This window comes from Lissotriton helveticus, chromosome 1_1 (assembly GCF_964261635.1).
Source record: "Lissotriton helveticus chromosome 1_1, aLisHel1.1, whole genome shotgun sequence".
Classification (NCBI taxonomy): Eukaryota; Metazoa; Chordata; class Amphibia; order Caudata; family Salamandridae; genus Lissotriton; species Lissotriton helveticus.
In genome coordinates this window covers 1,812,606,316-1,812,622,352 of record NC_136057.1, presented here as the reverse complement: position 1 = coordinate 1,812,622,352, position 16,037 = coordinate 1,812,606,316, and the positions used below count along the sequence as shown (strand labels likewise).

The 16,037-nt window shown below is 43.0% G+C and overlaps 1 protein-coding gene across 1 annotated transcript in view; it reads left to right on the top strand.

Moving 5' to 3' along the window:
- Window positions 1-16,037, top strand: part of ARHGAP29 (Rho GTPase activating protein 29) — a 341,359-nt gene that overhangs the window by 218,113 nt on the left and 107,209 nt on the right. The window contains exons 6-11 of the mRNA XM_078640938.1: window positions 7,797-7,860; window positions 8,846-8,983; window positions 9,248-9,312; window positions 9,652-9,762; window positions 9,893-9,973; window positions 11,944-12,132. Of these exons, the coding sequence (XP_078497064.1) occupies window positions 7,797-7,860; window positions 8,846-8,983; window positions 9,248-9,312; window positions 9,652-9,762; window positions 9,893-9,973; window positions 11,944-12,132 (648 nt within the window). The remainder of the gene's footprint in view (window positions 1-7,796; window positions 7,861-8,845; window positions 8,984-9,247; window positions 9,313-9,651; window positions 9,763-9,892; window positions 9,974-11,943; window positions 12,133-16,037) is intronic.

The following is a 16,037-nucleotide window of genomic DNA, read 5'->3' as shown; positions in this document are numbered from 1 at the left end:
TGACTTCAGGTGTGGCACACTTTTGTCATAAATGCACAATGTTATGCTCTAGTTGTTCATTAGAACACTGTGGGGAGGGAGTGACAGGGGCATAGACTTACAAGTGAGGGCAGGGAGGAGGGCGTTTGGCAGATGCAGCACAGCAGACCACGCAGGGCAGGTGAGTGGGGCAGTGGCTCAACAGCAGAACGTGATGAGGGTAGCAAGGGCAACAAGCCATCCATGCAGGACAGACTAGAGTCTGTCGCAGCACAGCTAATGATGAAGGGCAGGAGGGAGTGGCAGTGACTGCACAATGGAACATGGAGGACAGGAGGGAGGTGCAGGGGCAGCAAGGTAACTACGTTTGGTAGGAGGCAGGGGTAGTGGCAGTACAATTGACCACACAGGGCAGGTGAAAGGCAATGGTAGTGCAAGGGAGGGCAGGTAGAAAGGGGAAGGGGCATGCCCATGGGCAACAGAGGGCAAGGGGTTTGGCAGGGGCCGCAAGCTGACCTCGCAGGGCAGGTTGGAAGGGGCAGTTGAAGCGCAATGCACCATAGATAGACAAAGGGAGGAACTAGGGGCATAGAGGTGGACACTGGAGGGCAGGGGGAGGGATGTAACGGCAGCAAGCTAACCACTGAGGCAGGCAGGAGGGGCAGTGGCGGTACTAAAGACCTGAATGGCAGCATGGTGGGGACAAGGGCGTGCCATGGGACCATCGATGGCAGGGGGAAGGAGAGCAGGGGCATGGGAAACGAGCACCCCATGCAGTGACAGTACAAGGGATATGCAGGGTAAACAGAAAGGGCGGGGGGGGAGTGGCAGCACAGTAGACCATGAAAGGCAGGAGGAGGGGCAGTGGCAACTGGTGGAGGTGGACGCATAGACTTGTACAATGATGGGGACAGGGGCAGCTGACCAGCAAGGCATGCAGGAGGGACATTGGCAGCTCAATGTACTTTAATGGGCAGACGGTAGGTAGGTCAGGGGAAGGAATAGCAAGTTCATCATGCAGAGCAGGAGAGACAGGCATTGGAATTGAAGCATAAAGCCCCATGGAGGGGGGTGCTAGGGTCACACGCACATGGACAAGAGAAAGTGTGAGGTGGTCAGGGGTGGGTTAGCAACCTGACCATGCAGGAGAGGTTTGAGGGACAGTGTCAGCACAACTGACCATGTTTGGCTGGCAAGACGGATACTGGCAGCACAATGGGCCACGGTGGGCAAGAGGAAGGGCAGAGAGGCATGGCCTGGGACAATGGAAAGCAAAATGGAGGGGGAAAGGACAGGGGTAGAAAACGCACTATACTGAGCAGGATGGAGGGGCAGTGGCAGCTCAATGGATCATGGGGGGCAGTAGAGAGAGGGCAGGGCACACGTGGGCAACGCGGGGCAGGAGCAGTGGCAGAAGAGCAGACGACACAGGGCTGGAGTGAGGCAGCAAGGGTAGGACTCCTACAGCAGAGAGAAGGCGCAGGGGCGGTGACATCAAGCTAACCACATAGGGCAAGCTGGGCGGTGGGGGGGATGGTGGTAGCACATCAGACCATACGGAGCAGGAAGGGCGGAGAGGGCAGGGCATGGACTCCGACAACTGTAAGCAGGTGGGTAGAAGCAGCGAGTTGAGCATGAAGGGCAAGCAGGAGAGGCAGTGGCAGCACAAAAGCCAACACAGGGCAGGAGGGAGGGGGCCAGGACAGACTCTGACGGCAGAGGGTCGGGAGGCAGGGGCAGCAGGCCTACCACAGAGGCAAGGGCAGCAAGGGCAGCTGCAGCAGAGTGGCCGATCGAGGACAGGAGGGAGGGGCAGGAACCCACACACAGAAAACGAAGTGCAGAGAGGAGGTAGGCAGAAAGGGGGTTGGGGCAGCAAACTGACCACAGCGAGCAGGCCTGCACGGGCAGAGTCTGCATAATGGATCCTGTAGGGCAGGAGAAAAGAGCAGGGGAACGCACATGAAAAACGGAGGGCAAAAGTTTGGGGCAGGCGTAGAGCAGGATGACAACTGAGGGCAGGCCGGCAAGAGCAGCACAATGGACCACAGAGGGCAGGTGAGGGGGGGTAGGAGCGCACACACTGAGAACGGAAGGCAGTGGGAAGGAGGGATGTGCAGCAAGTTGATCATGGAGGGTATGTGCCAGCTTCAACTTTTATATAAACTGGAGATTTAGAAGGTACAGATATTTTTTCCAGAAGTTCAATTGAAATTCTGAGACATTATACATTGTTGAATATTGTATAATCTCAAACTGTACAAATTGAGAATCACTGTAAGCGTTGTAATAGTGTACGCTATTTTGTTCTTTTCAAGAATGTGTGATGGTATATTCATAAACCTTCATTCTCAGTGGCTAAAGCAGCGAAGTGAAGCCGTTGACTTACAATTCTATGTCAAATTAGGTATTTACCAGGTGCACCTCATCAAAGTAAAAAGGCATTTAAGTTTTTATAAATAACTGATTGCATTAAGGGAGGGGAGAGGTGTGGCGCCGCGGCCAGGGCGACTGACGCTGGAATCTGGGGACCACGGTTCGATCCCCGGCTCCGGCGGCAGGTTAGCCCAGCACCATGTGACTCTGGGCAATAGCTTGCTTAATCTTCCCGACGGCCCCCAGCGCCTAGAGACCCTAACGGGTGATTGTGCGCTTTACAAATGTGGACTTTACTTTACATTAATGTCTTCTGAGACATTGTTTCTCACGCACCTGTCTCCCAGTATAAAAAGAGCACAATCTCTACGGAATGCAATTGCTTTTACAGATGTGATTTACGTCCTGTATGTTGCCAAAAGTTATACCCATTAATACTACACAGGTGGTTGAAAATGGGGTCTAGATGCCGCTCACTGGTACCTTCCTACATGAAAAGCATAAAGCAAATTGGCACATTCTTCGGATGATGTCATCAGTAATGTAATTTCAGATGATTTTATTGTTGATGGCAGTAATGATGTCATTTAACATGTCATAAGTGATTTAATATATGTGGTCACAAGCAGTGAATGGCAGAGAGCAAGTTATAGTTAGCTCACAGAAATGTAACAGCGAAATTCAGTTTTTTACGTTTTTTTTGTTTTTTTAACTCATTTTAACACCGAACTATAACGGTACTTTAACCTTTGTGGTTTTTTTTTCAGTGAATAGTGAATATATATATGAATAAAATCACTTTATTGAATGCAACTGTATTGCAGTTTGCAGTAATTTATATATTTCAGAGGTCATACTTTCAAACTGTTTGAAAAATACGTCTTGGCATCCCCTTGAATTCAAGTTAAGTTTAGTATGATCCTGTTTTATTAAATATCTAAAGAAGTTAGCATACTTAATGAAAATAGCATCAATTCAGTTTCTTTGCTCAGTGTATATAGGAGGTACGATTAAATATCGCATTTTGTACTCCATCACCAAGTACAGGTATTCAAGAAATCAATGCACTCTGAGCTACTTTTATTTAGAAGCGCCCTTAACTGGTCTCACTGATATGACCAAGTCATCAACAACTGTAGCGTATGAATTTCTTTTCTCATATAGTGCATCTTCAGTCACTTGACTCATCCAAGCGCCTTTATTGTAGGAGATTCATCATCATAACCTGTTGGTAAAAAAAGTGCCCCTACCTCGCTCCTGATGTTGCAAAACAATGTGGCTTTGCATCTCAGCAGCCCCCTTATGAAATCTGAAGGCATGTATTCCATGTTCCTTGTTTACCCCTTGGAATGTTTGCATTTAAATCTGAGACTGATATCCACACTGGAGAACTACTACAAAGAAATTACTTCTACTCACTCCTCATCTTTTTTTTTTTTAAAGGTATGACAATGTACTAGCAAGTATTTCCTTTTATCCTGGTTATCTACTGGTCCCCGCACAAGCGCCCTGAAGAGCATTGATAGACTTTCCAGCTGACTAATTAGAAGGAAAGCTATGGCCTATCAGGGCTTCTTTAAAAGACCCACCTGGTGCCGCAGCACATCCCATCCGGAATTCCCCCAAATAGTCATTTGTCCATCAAAAGTTAATATTAACATTTGAACGTTTGTCCCACTTCCCTTAATGTAGGTATTCTGTATTGCTGGTGGTTGACTACTGAAAGCCTCTGAGGTAGTGTTGAAAAAATCCATGACAATGAGAGAATCTAAAGAGCGTATGTTTCCGTTGCCTGTCAGCATTGAAGAGGCTCAGAAATAGTGAGCAGTGACACTCGTATATATAGTTATGTCAAACATCTGTTGTAAGCAGACAAGACCTCCATGCTGACCATAGCCACAAGTGCTTGAGAAATGTGGTGCTTTATGGCCAATTCCCAAGAATGAGCAGCCTGTGCAAAATTTTGCTCTCCGCAAGAAGGTCCCTCTTCGTCGAACTAGGTGCTTAATGTTTGTAGACAGCATGTTTGGATCTGGTGGTTGCATCCACATCCTCTAGTTTGATCCTGCAGGGTTAATTATGTGGCCAAGTGCCTTTGTCATAAGTGCTGGTTAATGGTATTTTTTTGGTCATTGTAGTGATCTTAAACTGATGCATTAAAGGTGCCATATATATATATATATTTTATTGATACTTTTTCCCATGACTATGTATAACACGAGTAGCAGCATGACATGTTGGACCTGAATTGAATTACTTAGAAAGTGACATTTGTTGGTGCAAGCAGTTCCATGGGTAAACACATGCAGTAACTATGGATGGTTTCTCATTTAGTGCACAAGTTACTCTATTGTACTTCAGATAGCCTTCACAGGAATTGGTGTCTAATTAGGATGAGTGGCTGGTGCGAGAACGAGATTGAGATGAGTAGAGGAGAGGAGAGGTACCATGGCGTGCTTGAATCTATCTGAAGAGAGCTGTTCTGGCCAGGGAAGAAGACCCTTTTGTTGTTCTTTGTGAAGGGTGGGGACTAGCAAGAAGATCTAGACCTTCAATAATTTTCTGATACATAGAAGATAATCTGACATCTGATTTGAAAGTCCGTTTAGAGATGAGGATCAGTGAACCTAAACCTTTACTTACCTCACTATCGGATCTGGCGGGTCTGTGGTAGCTGGCCAGAATGAGTTCGCTTGTCAGGTATGATAGATCCTAGTATTTAGTACCTTGCATGTGAAGCAGTGTTTCTATTGGATCCCTTAATTTAAGAAAGAGAGAGCAGTTAAGAGTGAGCGGTGCATTCACCAGATGCCTGAGGTCAGGGAGTAAACTAATTTCTGTATTTTGTGCTACCTTCTGTAGCTGGGTAGTTTGTCTTATTATGGTCAAAGATAAGGGAGTAATGGTGTGCTAGCTTGGAGAGAATAAATGCATATATGGGTGACAACTGCAAACGTTCATGCGTTAAAGGCTTTAAGAATTTTGTTTGTTTGGCAGCAAATCCAACTGGTGCTCTTTTGTAAGACTCAGTATATTTTCGGATTAACCAGTTTAATGATTACCCTTGGGTGTGGCATTTAATAAAATATCAACTTATTCATGAGAGAGGTTGATTCATATATACACATGTCCTGTAACAAAACCCACTTGACCCTTTGGTGCCATGTAGTGCAGCCACAAATTGACAGCGATCTCATTACATAAGAGCTCTAATAATAGCCTCTCTGATAATGTCAGAGCTCATACCATCGTCGGTTTTGAATACTAGCAATTCCCTTATTTTCCACCTTTCACAGATTTACATACTGGGGCTGAATGTAGCGGCAAGCAATAGTTCTCCATGGCTGGAATGCCTTTTTGAGTCTTTGCAAACCTACTAGAATGAATTATGGATCAGCTCGTCTTGAATATTTCCTCATATAGAGAAAGGTTGGAAATTTACTCCCTGCAAGGGCAGAAGTAAAAGTTCTTCCAGGGATGGGGAAATAAAGGTTGGTGGAAATGTGAACTTGTTACTGCTCAACTGAATTTTGCATGATCAAAACCACACATCCATATTTGCTTGTGCTAAAATGCAGTTCACAAATATTTTCTAGGAATATGAATTCTTGAACTACTTCTATACATTCTTGTGAATTCATAAACGCCGTAAATCTTCACTAATGCAAGGACATATACCTTGGATGCACTTTTGTGACTTTGAGAATTTGTCCCCTAGTTAGGTCTAGTGTTAACCAAATCCTTTTGTTATTATTAAAATTCTATCTCTATCTTTCGGCTGGCTTCAGTGTGAGTGATACACGCAAAGTAATTTTGTTCAGTGCCAGGAACTACTGTGGCGATGTGTGGTTTTTGAGACCAAAAATATTTTTGCTTTTGTCAATGTTTGTTATAATGAGGGCCCAGCAGCTCCCACAACAATAAAGTTTTACAAAAAAGTCAAAACAAGACACACATTGATAAAACCAAAAGGCTGATCATCAATGTCGTATATATTGACTTTGCCAATGCTTGTTTGTTTTCATGTTTCTTACAATTTTGTTAAAACTGGTTGTACTGATTGTCTATAATAAATATTTTTGGAACTACTGGTATGCATCAGCACATTTTACTGAATGATGCTTTAAAGAAATAGTACCTAAAATTTCACAGTAGTTTAGCATAAAATTTTAACAACATACAAAATAATGCAATGTATATCTATATAGTTAGAAAGGAAGTATTGTTACAAACCCTGTCAATTGGATTAACACGGATTGCACGGTTTTCTTGTTATTTTCTTTTTGAATTATGTTGAAATTATCTTGATCGATCGTTAAGAGAACTCCCTTTTAACAATGTTGCACGTGAGCCCACTTGGACAAAAGCAGAAGTTGGTACACTACTTGGTATTACAATTGCAAAAAAAAACACTTTTAGGAGCGGGATGTCTCCTATTAGATTGAACACTGAGACATTATTTATGGTCATAGACAACCTCGCACAGATAAAGAAAGTGATGTTCAAATTGATCAGACCCAATCTCAATTCTTTGAATTGTATGATTGTTGAATACTTCTTTTCTATTTAGTATTAAGGTCTTCTCAATGTGTATGGGGTGGCTAAAGTCTTTGTCTAGGTTATTAGACCTTTGAAATCCTAATTTAAAATTGGGATGTTAATCTTTATTATAATTTCAGCCCTTTACTTGGTGTTTGATTTAAGGGAAGGTTTATGTGTAAACTGATCACATTTAGCATGTTAATTTTTTAGGGATTCTTATCCCCTTCACAAACCACATTTTGAAGGTGGCATAAAGTTACACAGTGACAGCGAAGCTTTTAGATGAAAGTTGAAAACATTAAAGTAATACTTGGAACTTACAAACACTGGACCGTAAGTCCCATAGTATGGGGAATTGTCCCATAAGGAGATCTACAACGTATAGTGGGCACCATTTGTAGGACAAACAAGACTACTGGGTTTGACTATGAGCTTAATGTGAAGCATATTGGATATTGGGGAGGTGCTCTGTGCCGGAAGAACTTAATCATTTCCATGTTAACACCCACACAGTCCACTAACTTTGTTGGCTGTCTGTTAGCCAGACTATTTTTTAAAGGAGAAAGCCTTATGTTCATTTTTAGGGACTGTTTTACATCTCAAACGTGCACTGAATTTTCCCACATTTGACTCATGATGTCAAAGATGCATTGTTTACAGAAAGCAGTCGGTTTTTGTTTAGATTTATTTGATTGCAGGAGGCTTTTTGATCTTTTAGTCAGGACTTGGAATACAAACCAGACTGTTAGGTTTGCCAATACTTCATTATATCGCAAAGATAATCCTGTTGTCAAATGGTCTGGATGAAGGAACTAATTGAGTTATTTAGTTCTATTACATATTTTGTGTTTGTATTGCTGTATTTGCTGCATTCTCATATTTCTTTTTCTCCCTTACAGTCCTTTGAAAACATCTATGTGGAGGAATCTTCAGGATCCATACATGAAAGGGATGAGATTCAAGGTATATTATATTACCACAAGTATTTTGGTGTCTCGTTTGTGTCCTTAGATTTCCCAAAGGTCCATTCAATTTTAAACTATGAGTTCAGTTTTTGGATAAATCACTATTTTTTCTGACTTTCAGGTAGGTGTGTACTGTAAAGTACACTCAAATTACTTTCCATTTTCATTATACGAATTCATCACTAATCCTTATGGGTTCCGGAGTAGCATGCTACTAGCCAAGTAAGTGCTTCAACACCCCTTTAGGGGTAACAAGCGCTATATAAATGCAAAACTTTGTCCCTCTTCTATCCCTCCGCTGTCCTTCTGAATCCAAATAACTGACTAACCTATCCACCACTCAAATTACTTTCATATTTCACTATACTAACTCAACACTAATCCTTTATGGGTTCCAGAGTAGCGTGCTACTCTCCGAAAAAGCGCTTTGACGCCTCGTCAGGGGTAGTAAGCGCTATATAAATGCAATTACAATACAATACTCCATCAATGCACTGCAGTTTACAGACAGTTTGATCATATGTATCCACTAACCTTTCAATCGGTCATAAGCAGCGGGCACTTTTTCTTAAACAATAAAACAAACCGCACTGGAACAGGTGGTCTGCAAAGTGCAAAGGCGGACCTCCTCTCCTACCCAGTGGAGAAAGGGAAGCAGCAAGGGGAAGGGATAGGCGAGGAGTTGTGACGTTGTAACTCGTAAAGCTCTAAATTCAAGTAAACTGCTTATATTTTCCTTATCAACGTACATTCATATTTTTTGTTAGTGAGTTCAGAAGCTGGCCATGTGCCTGTCCAAGAAGCAGTTTCAAGTTTTAAAATTGGAAATCACTGTCAGACCTATTTAAAATCAAGTTTCAATTAAGAAACTGAACAGTAGATTTTTTTTTTATTGCTTTACCGCTTATATTCACGCTGGAGTTAAAGTACGGCCTTGCTTCCTTTCTCTTTTTCCCACAATACACATTCCGCTCTGTTTTTAGGACATCTTCGAGCGGAAGAGGTTGATAACATGCTCCTGAGAAACGACAGTGGGATTGAAGCTGCCCTATCGTATGCGAAAGCATGGTCAAAGTACACCAAGGATGTGTTGGCCTGGGTGGAAAAAAGGCTGAGCTTGGGTGAGTAGCTCTGTGTGCCAACTAATTGGCTTTGACAAGGGCTAATTCCTCTAGGCCTGCTTTACAGACCGTTGGTAACGAGATTTCTAAAGAGGTAGACATTTAATCGAAGTAACTAAAACAAATGCGTGCTTGGGATATAGAAAATGTCTGATTTCTGTAGTTTATGCTTTCAAATGCATTAATGCCTTGGGAACTGAAGTTAAGTCATTGTTACATGTGGGTATTTGTTCTTACAGTTATTCGTTCTCCCGTTCTTTTTAGAGCTAGAATGTGCCAAAAATTTTGCAAAAATCGCGGAGGCTGCCAAAGTTATTGTGGGGCCACAGGTGAGTGTGCCTGTGCAGAGTTTATCAAATTGAAATTTACTGCAGGCTTTAGATAACGTTAGCACATTCCTTAATCAGAATGGAAAGGTCAACTTTTATGTGAATTGTTTCCGTGGTTCGTGTCCTGCAGTCTGCTTTCTCTTATCTTTGAACTTGATAAACTTGAACTTTCTTATGCACCTATTCTGTTTTCATTTAAATGATTTATTTTTTGGCTACTCTTATGCTCTGGTACCGTCCAAAATCTTGTTTTTCAAGTAATGTAGCAATACCGAACTGAGTTTCAAATGCTGCAGCAAGACCATTGTGCTTGATCTATTTGTGTGCTTTGAATTCAAGGAGTACATGCCCTTTCAGTCTATATTCACCTCGGCGTTTCAAAATGACGTGGAAAACAGCCAACTTTTTCTGCAAACCACCGCAGCACTGCAAAGCAACAAATGTATGCAGGTAAGCCAGCTCTTCTGTGCACCCCAGCTGTGCATTGTGCTCTCTCGTGGTTGACTTGTTTGCTGCATAACAATATTGAGCGGCCTGCTGCCTCGTGAAATAAGGCATCATTTTGCATCTCTATTTACAGCCTGTCCAAGGAAGACGGAGCGAATTGGATAAACTAAGAAAAGAAATCAAAGATCAATGGCAACGGGAGCTCAAAAAAATGGTGTGTAAGGCAATTACGATTTCGCAGAAAATGGACCCTTTGAAGCAATTTACAAACAACTATCAGCGATGGCGTACAATTTGTAATTTTTTCCTGAGTCTTCTTTCTTCGTGCATGCATTTGACTATGGTCAGTGTCTATCTCGGTGCTTTGAAGAAGTAAATACATTTGGCGCGGTGCGTCCATTGGGGCGTAGCCCCACTAAGCCCCATGGACCCACCACGTCGTCAATAGAAGCCAAACACAATTATTTAAAAAAAATCGCGCTATCTGCCGGCCGGGAACCCGGGAGACACCCGACCTTCCCGGAGTGCGCAGGGGAGGGGGGGGGGGGGGGGGGGGAAGGTTCCGGCTGCTGCAGCTGCGCAAGTGTATTTTTGGGCACAAACATGCCCGCGCATGCGCAGATCGTTTTCTTGTGAATTCCCCCTTAGAGGACCAGGGGGCGGGCCGCAGCCCCCGGGGTTACACAGGGCGACTGGGCGAGGAGTCATGGTGCCCCCCCCAGCCAATCCTGGCTCTGCATACAGCGCCAGGATTGGCTGGTCAATACATAGCCCGGTTACATAACCCCTGACGGATAGCACGGCCGACTGTGGTGCTGGGAAACCAGGTTCGAGCCTCTTATCGAACCATAAAAATGTATACATGACTTACTTTGGTGTTAAATAAATAGATATTTTAAAAAACAAATAAAAATGATGTTCCGACTAAGGTGTGAAATTGGTGTCGAATAAATACATGTTTTAAAAACAATTAATATTAATCATGTATCAGTGGTGCTGGAGTACAAGGTTCGAGACTGGTATTAAACACTGACAAGCTGTGTGCAAGTTATATGGTCATAAAAATACATGAATGATGGATGCAGGATGGGTGGATGCATGAATGGATGCAGGATGAATGATGGGTGGATGAATGGATGGGTGGATGCATGAATGAATGATGGATGCAGGATGGGTGGATGGGTAGATGAATGAATGGATGCAGGAATGGTTGCAGGATGGATGATGGATGATGGATGATGGATGGATGGGTGGATGGATGGATGCATGAATGATGGATGGATGGATGGATGCTGGATGGGTGGATGAATGAATGAATGATGGATGCAGGGTGGATGGATGGGTGCATGAATGAATGATGGATGGATGCATGAATGGATGCAGGAATGGATGCAGGATGGATGATGGATGGGTGCATGAATGATGGATGGATGGATGCTGGATGGGTGGATGGATGGGTGGATGAATGAATGATGGATGCAGGATGGGTGGATGGATGCATGAATGAATGATGGATGCATGCAGGATGGATGGGTGGATGGATGGGTGGATGAATGAATGATGGATGCAGGATGGATGGGTGAATGGGTGGATGGATGAATGGGTGGATGCATGAATGGGTGGATGCATGAATGAATGATGGATGCAGGATGGATGCATGAATGGATGCAGGATGGATGGATGATGGATGGGTGGGTGGATGGATGGATGGGTGGATGGATGGGTGGATGGATGGATGGATGGATGGATGCGTGGATGGATGGGTGGATGGATGGATGGATGCATGAATGATGGGTGGATGGATGGATGGATGGATGGATGGGTGGATGAATGAATGGTGGATGGGTGGATGCATGAATGAATGATGGATGCTAAATGGGTGGATGGATGGGTGGGTGGATGGATGAATGATGGATGCAGGATGGATGGATGGGTGAATACATGAATGAATGATGGATGCTGGATGCATGAATGAATGATGGATGCAGGATGGATGCAGAATTGGTGGATGGATGGGTGGGTGGGTGGATGGATGGGTGGATGCATGAATGATGTATGAATGGATGCAAGGTGGTTCGGGCTCGCTCGCTGCGCTCGCTCGCTGCGGTGCAATATGCAAATTAGTTTACGCCCCCACCACTTTCAAATGTCACCAGCCGCCCCTGTACATTTCTTTCCCTACAGCAAGAACTCGAGGTTGCGCTGAGGAAAGCCAAGCAGCTGAATATCCAACGCCAGGACGAGCACGACAAGGCAAGGTCCAGCACGGTTCGTGCGGAGGAGGAGCTGTTAAGCTCCAGTGCAGGACTTGTGAAAGAATCCAGCAAACAGCTCGAGAAAAGGCGGCGTCTGGAAGAGGAGGCTTTACAGAAGGTGAGCAAAGCTCTGTTTTAGAACTTGGTAAAACTGGTTTTAGCTTGCTGCAGGATAAAATGATATTCTACTGGTAGATTAAAACAGTATTTTTCTTCTTGGATTAACAGTGATGACCATTACACCTTAATTTTTTTTAGATCTAGCTTGACAGCACAGCTGTCTAAAACCTATTGTTACCAATGCTACAAAGTGCACATCAAGTGGACTTTAGCTCCACCCCGACTGGTATTTCTCTCACCTCATGCGATTGGCTATTTGGTATAATTCCACCTTTTAGTAAATGCTTTCACATGCGTTTTATATCTTCTATTTGCATTATTTGCAGAACGTAAACATTTTTGCCACTTCTTCCCAGCACTGACTTAGCCAGTTGGATTGGCTTTAATGTGATAACCCACATTTGTACATGCAGTGTATGTATGTAAACAGTATTTGTGATTATTCAGATGGGAAACAGTTCTGGGGAAAATTGCAAATAAGTTTGCCATTCAGACCTTTGAAGCAATGGGCTATAATTGCATGGAAATATTTGTGCCACAATTGTACAGGCATTGGCAAAGCAGGGGCGGGAGAACATAGGAGTCTACAAAGAGCGAAGGAGGCAGAAATGGAACATGGAAACAAGCAAAAAAGAGCTTTGGGGCTGAGAATGAGATGTGGAATTGAGCAAGAAATGAGCGAAATCAGAAAGGTCAGGAGAGGGAGAAAAAGTAAATGCACAGAGGAAAGGCGTAGCCAGGTGCAACAAGGGGGAAAGAGGAAGGGCCATGCACTTCAATTGACCTATAAAAGTTAATAGTTATAGAAAATGTAAAAGGAAAAAATAGACACCTATGCAAAAACCATGGTGAAGCATAAATGCTCTAAATTTGGGACTAACACAAGAATAGGGAGAAAGTCTATCGAATCACAAGCATGGATTTTGAACGGACAAGAAAGCCATCCAGTCATGAGCCAATTTGATTGTTAACCCAAAGCCCATTCTTAAGTACATGTTTAATTATGTGTGTATGTATGTAAATATATATGTATGTGTATATGTATATGTATATATATATATATATATATATATTCACTGAAAAAACCATAGGTTATAGACCATATATAGTTAGGAATTAGCATTTACAAAACCTTGAAAATTCACTGAAAAAACCATAGGTTATAGACCATATATAGTTAGGAATTAGCATTTAAAAAACCTTATTTTACTCACACAAAACCATTGAAATTCCATATATAGTTAGTTGCAGTAACTATATATCGCGCACCCGCAATCCACTGCTGATCATGTCACATATTACATCATTCATGACATGGTCAGTGACATCACTGATGACATCATCTAGTGTCTGTGTGTTTTTGTAAAGTTTAAATATGTTTTACATATTGAAGAATGAGTGGATGTATGGAAGACTGAGTGTGTGTGTGGCTGGCTGGGAGGTGTGTGACTGTGCATATCAATGTGTACTTGTATCAGTGATTGTATAAGAGAGTAAGTATGTGTTAGTTTATGTGTGAAAAGTATGGTGTTCTGTGTTTAACTGTATAGATGAGGAAATCGAAGTGTGATTGATTCTTCACAGGACTGACTAGGTGTATGAGTGCATATGATAGTGTTGTAATAATGAGTGACTGTATTTATGAGTGATTGTATGGGTGAATGAGTGAATGTGTGTGTAGACGTAGGAATCAGTGAGTGCGTATGTAGTAACTGGTATTGGTGTGTCATGATGTCATCACTGATGTCATTTGAGATGTCATCAGTGATGTCATCAGTGATGTCATTTGAGATGTCATCAGTGATGTCATCAGTGATGTCACTGACCATGTCATGAATGATGTAATATGTGACATGATCAGCAGTGGATTGCGGGTGCGCGATATATAGTTACTGCAACTAACTATATATGGAATTTCAATGGTTTTGTGTGAGTAAAATAAGGTTTTTTAAATGCTAATTCCTAACTATATATGGTCTATAACCTATGGTTTTTTCAGTGAATTTTCAAGGTTTTGTAAATGCTAATTCCTAACTATATATGGTCTATAACCTATGGTTTTTTCAGTGAATTTCATAGGTTTTTTAATAGCAAATCTTTATAAAAATAATACATTTTAAATCTAATTTTATATTTTATAATTTTTTTATTTTTTTTTTATATTATTTTTAGTGCGCTCCCGGGGCGCGGACAGGTGAACGCACGGGTAAGCGCAATCTGGCGGCGCGCCCCGAGGCGCGTACTAATGCGCGTCCCGGAAGCGCTATTGTCGAGAACGAAAACAACATCGTGACGTATCGCGTAGCCGCCACGCCTTGCGTCATAAGACACGTATCGCGTAGCCGCGAGATGCGTCTTATGACGCACCGCGTAAGCGCACCCGGAAGCGCATACGATCGCGCAACGTAAGCGCCCCGATGCGCTTACGATACACGCCCGGGACGCGCCCCGGGCGCGTAGCGTAAGCGCGTCAAACCATGTGACTTTAAAATAACACTTTTCATTGGTTCAGAACTTTTTTTTTTCCAAATTGTGTGAAACCCACCCATTTCTCTCACTATTGCTTTGTACTTGGAGAGAGCAAGAGCTGTTGTGTCTACTCTATCTCCTACTTTTCTGATCTCCAGCAATGGCTGCAAGAGAGTCATCCAGCAGTGATTCAGAGGGATTTTTGGATGAGGACCCTCCTCAGCAAAAGAAAAAAACCCATTTCATTTGGAAATTTTACGACATCCCAGAAGGACAGAAAAAAGTGAACGCTCCCAAAGTAACATGCAAAATATGTGGGAGTAGTTTATCCAGAGGCAATCCTCTGAAAAAATATAGTTTTGGCAATGCCAATTTGATCCGGCATGTCAAAAGAAGACACCCTAACAACTTTGCCAGGGAGAGTGTCAGAGAGCTGGCACGGAATGTACCAACAGATGGCGGCAGCACCTCCACTGGTGGAGCAACACCTTCGGGACCACCCCGTGGAAGAATGATCCCTAACATTCAGCCGGTGTTTGCGGGCATCAAATTTTTGTGCGCAGAGTGTGACGAACTGCTCTGCTATGGGGAGCAGAGTGTTGAACTGATTGCTCTAAAGAAACAGCAACACCGCTGCTCTTCCAGTCCCTAAATTTTCAATTTTTTTTGCTCCTGTTGAGCAGTTTTGCAATCCTTGTTTTTGTTTTTCCCTTGAAAAAAATACAAAAAAAATATAAAATTGTTTTAAAAAGTCTAAAAAAATATAAAACAAAAAAAACAAAAAAAAAATATATATAAAACAACAAAATGAAAAAAAAAGTTCTTTTCAGAACTACCTCCAATTTTTAAAAAGAAGCTTTATTTTTTTTAAAGTCTGTCATTTTTAATCTCCATGGTACGCTCCCCCGTACGCTCCCCGGTGCGCGTACCGGGCGCTCACCCCCGCGAAAATCGATTTTTTTTTTATTTATTTTTTTCACCCGCGGGAGCCTTTTATGGCCCCCACATGAAACCTAGGGGGTCAGGGGGTGTGTACCCTGCTCCCTCTTGCTCATTTCCCCCTTTGATTTTTGCCACCTCTTGTGTCTCAATCCTACCGAGACACAAGATGGCGGCCGCTGCGGACTGTTTCGAATGTTTATAGACACCCGAGAACCAATCAGCTTGCCGTGCGCAAGTCGCGTGGCGCGCCTGGAGCGCTCTCCCGTACGCGTATCCGGGAGCGCTCCAGGCGCGGATCTAGATATATATCTTTTTTTGAACGTTAATTTCTCAAAATCCACTGGAGCACATACATTGAGACCTACAAAAGGCACATCGGGCTACCAGTCCCTACAAATTTGCCAAGTTTCGTGCAAATCCATTCAGCCGTTCGGGCTAAAAATGAGGCTAACCGCCCTATGGAAAACTCAATGTTAAAAACACGTTTTGGGA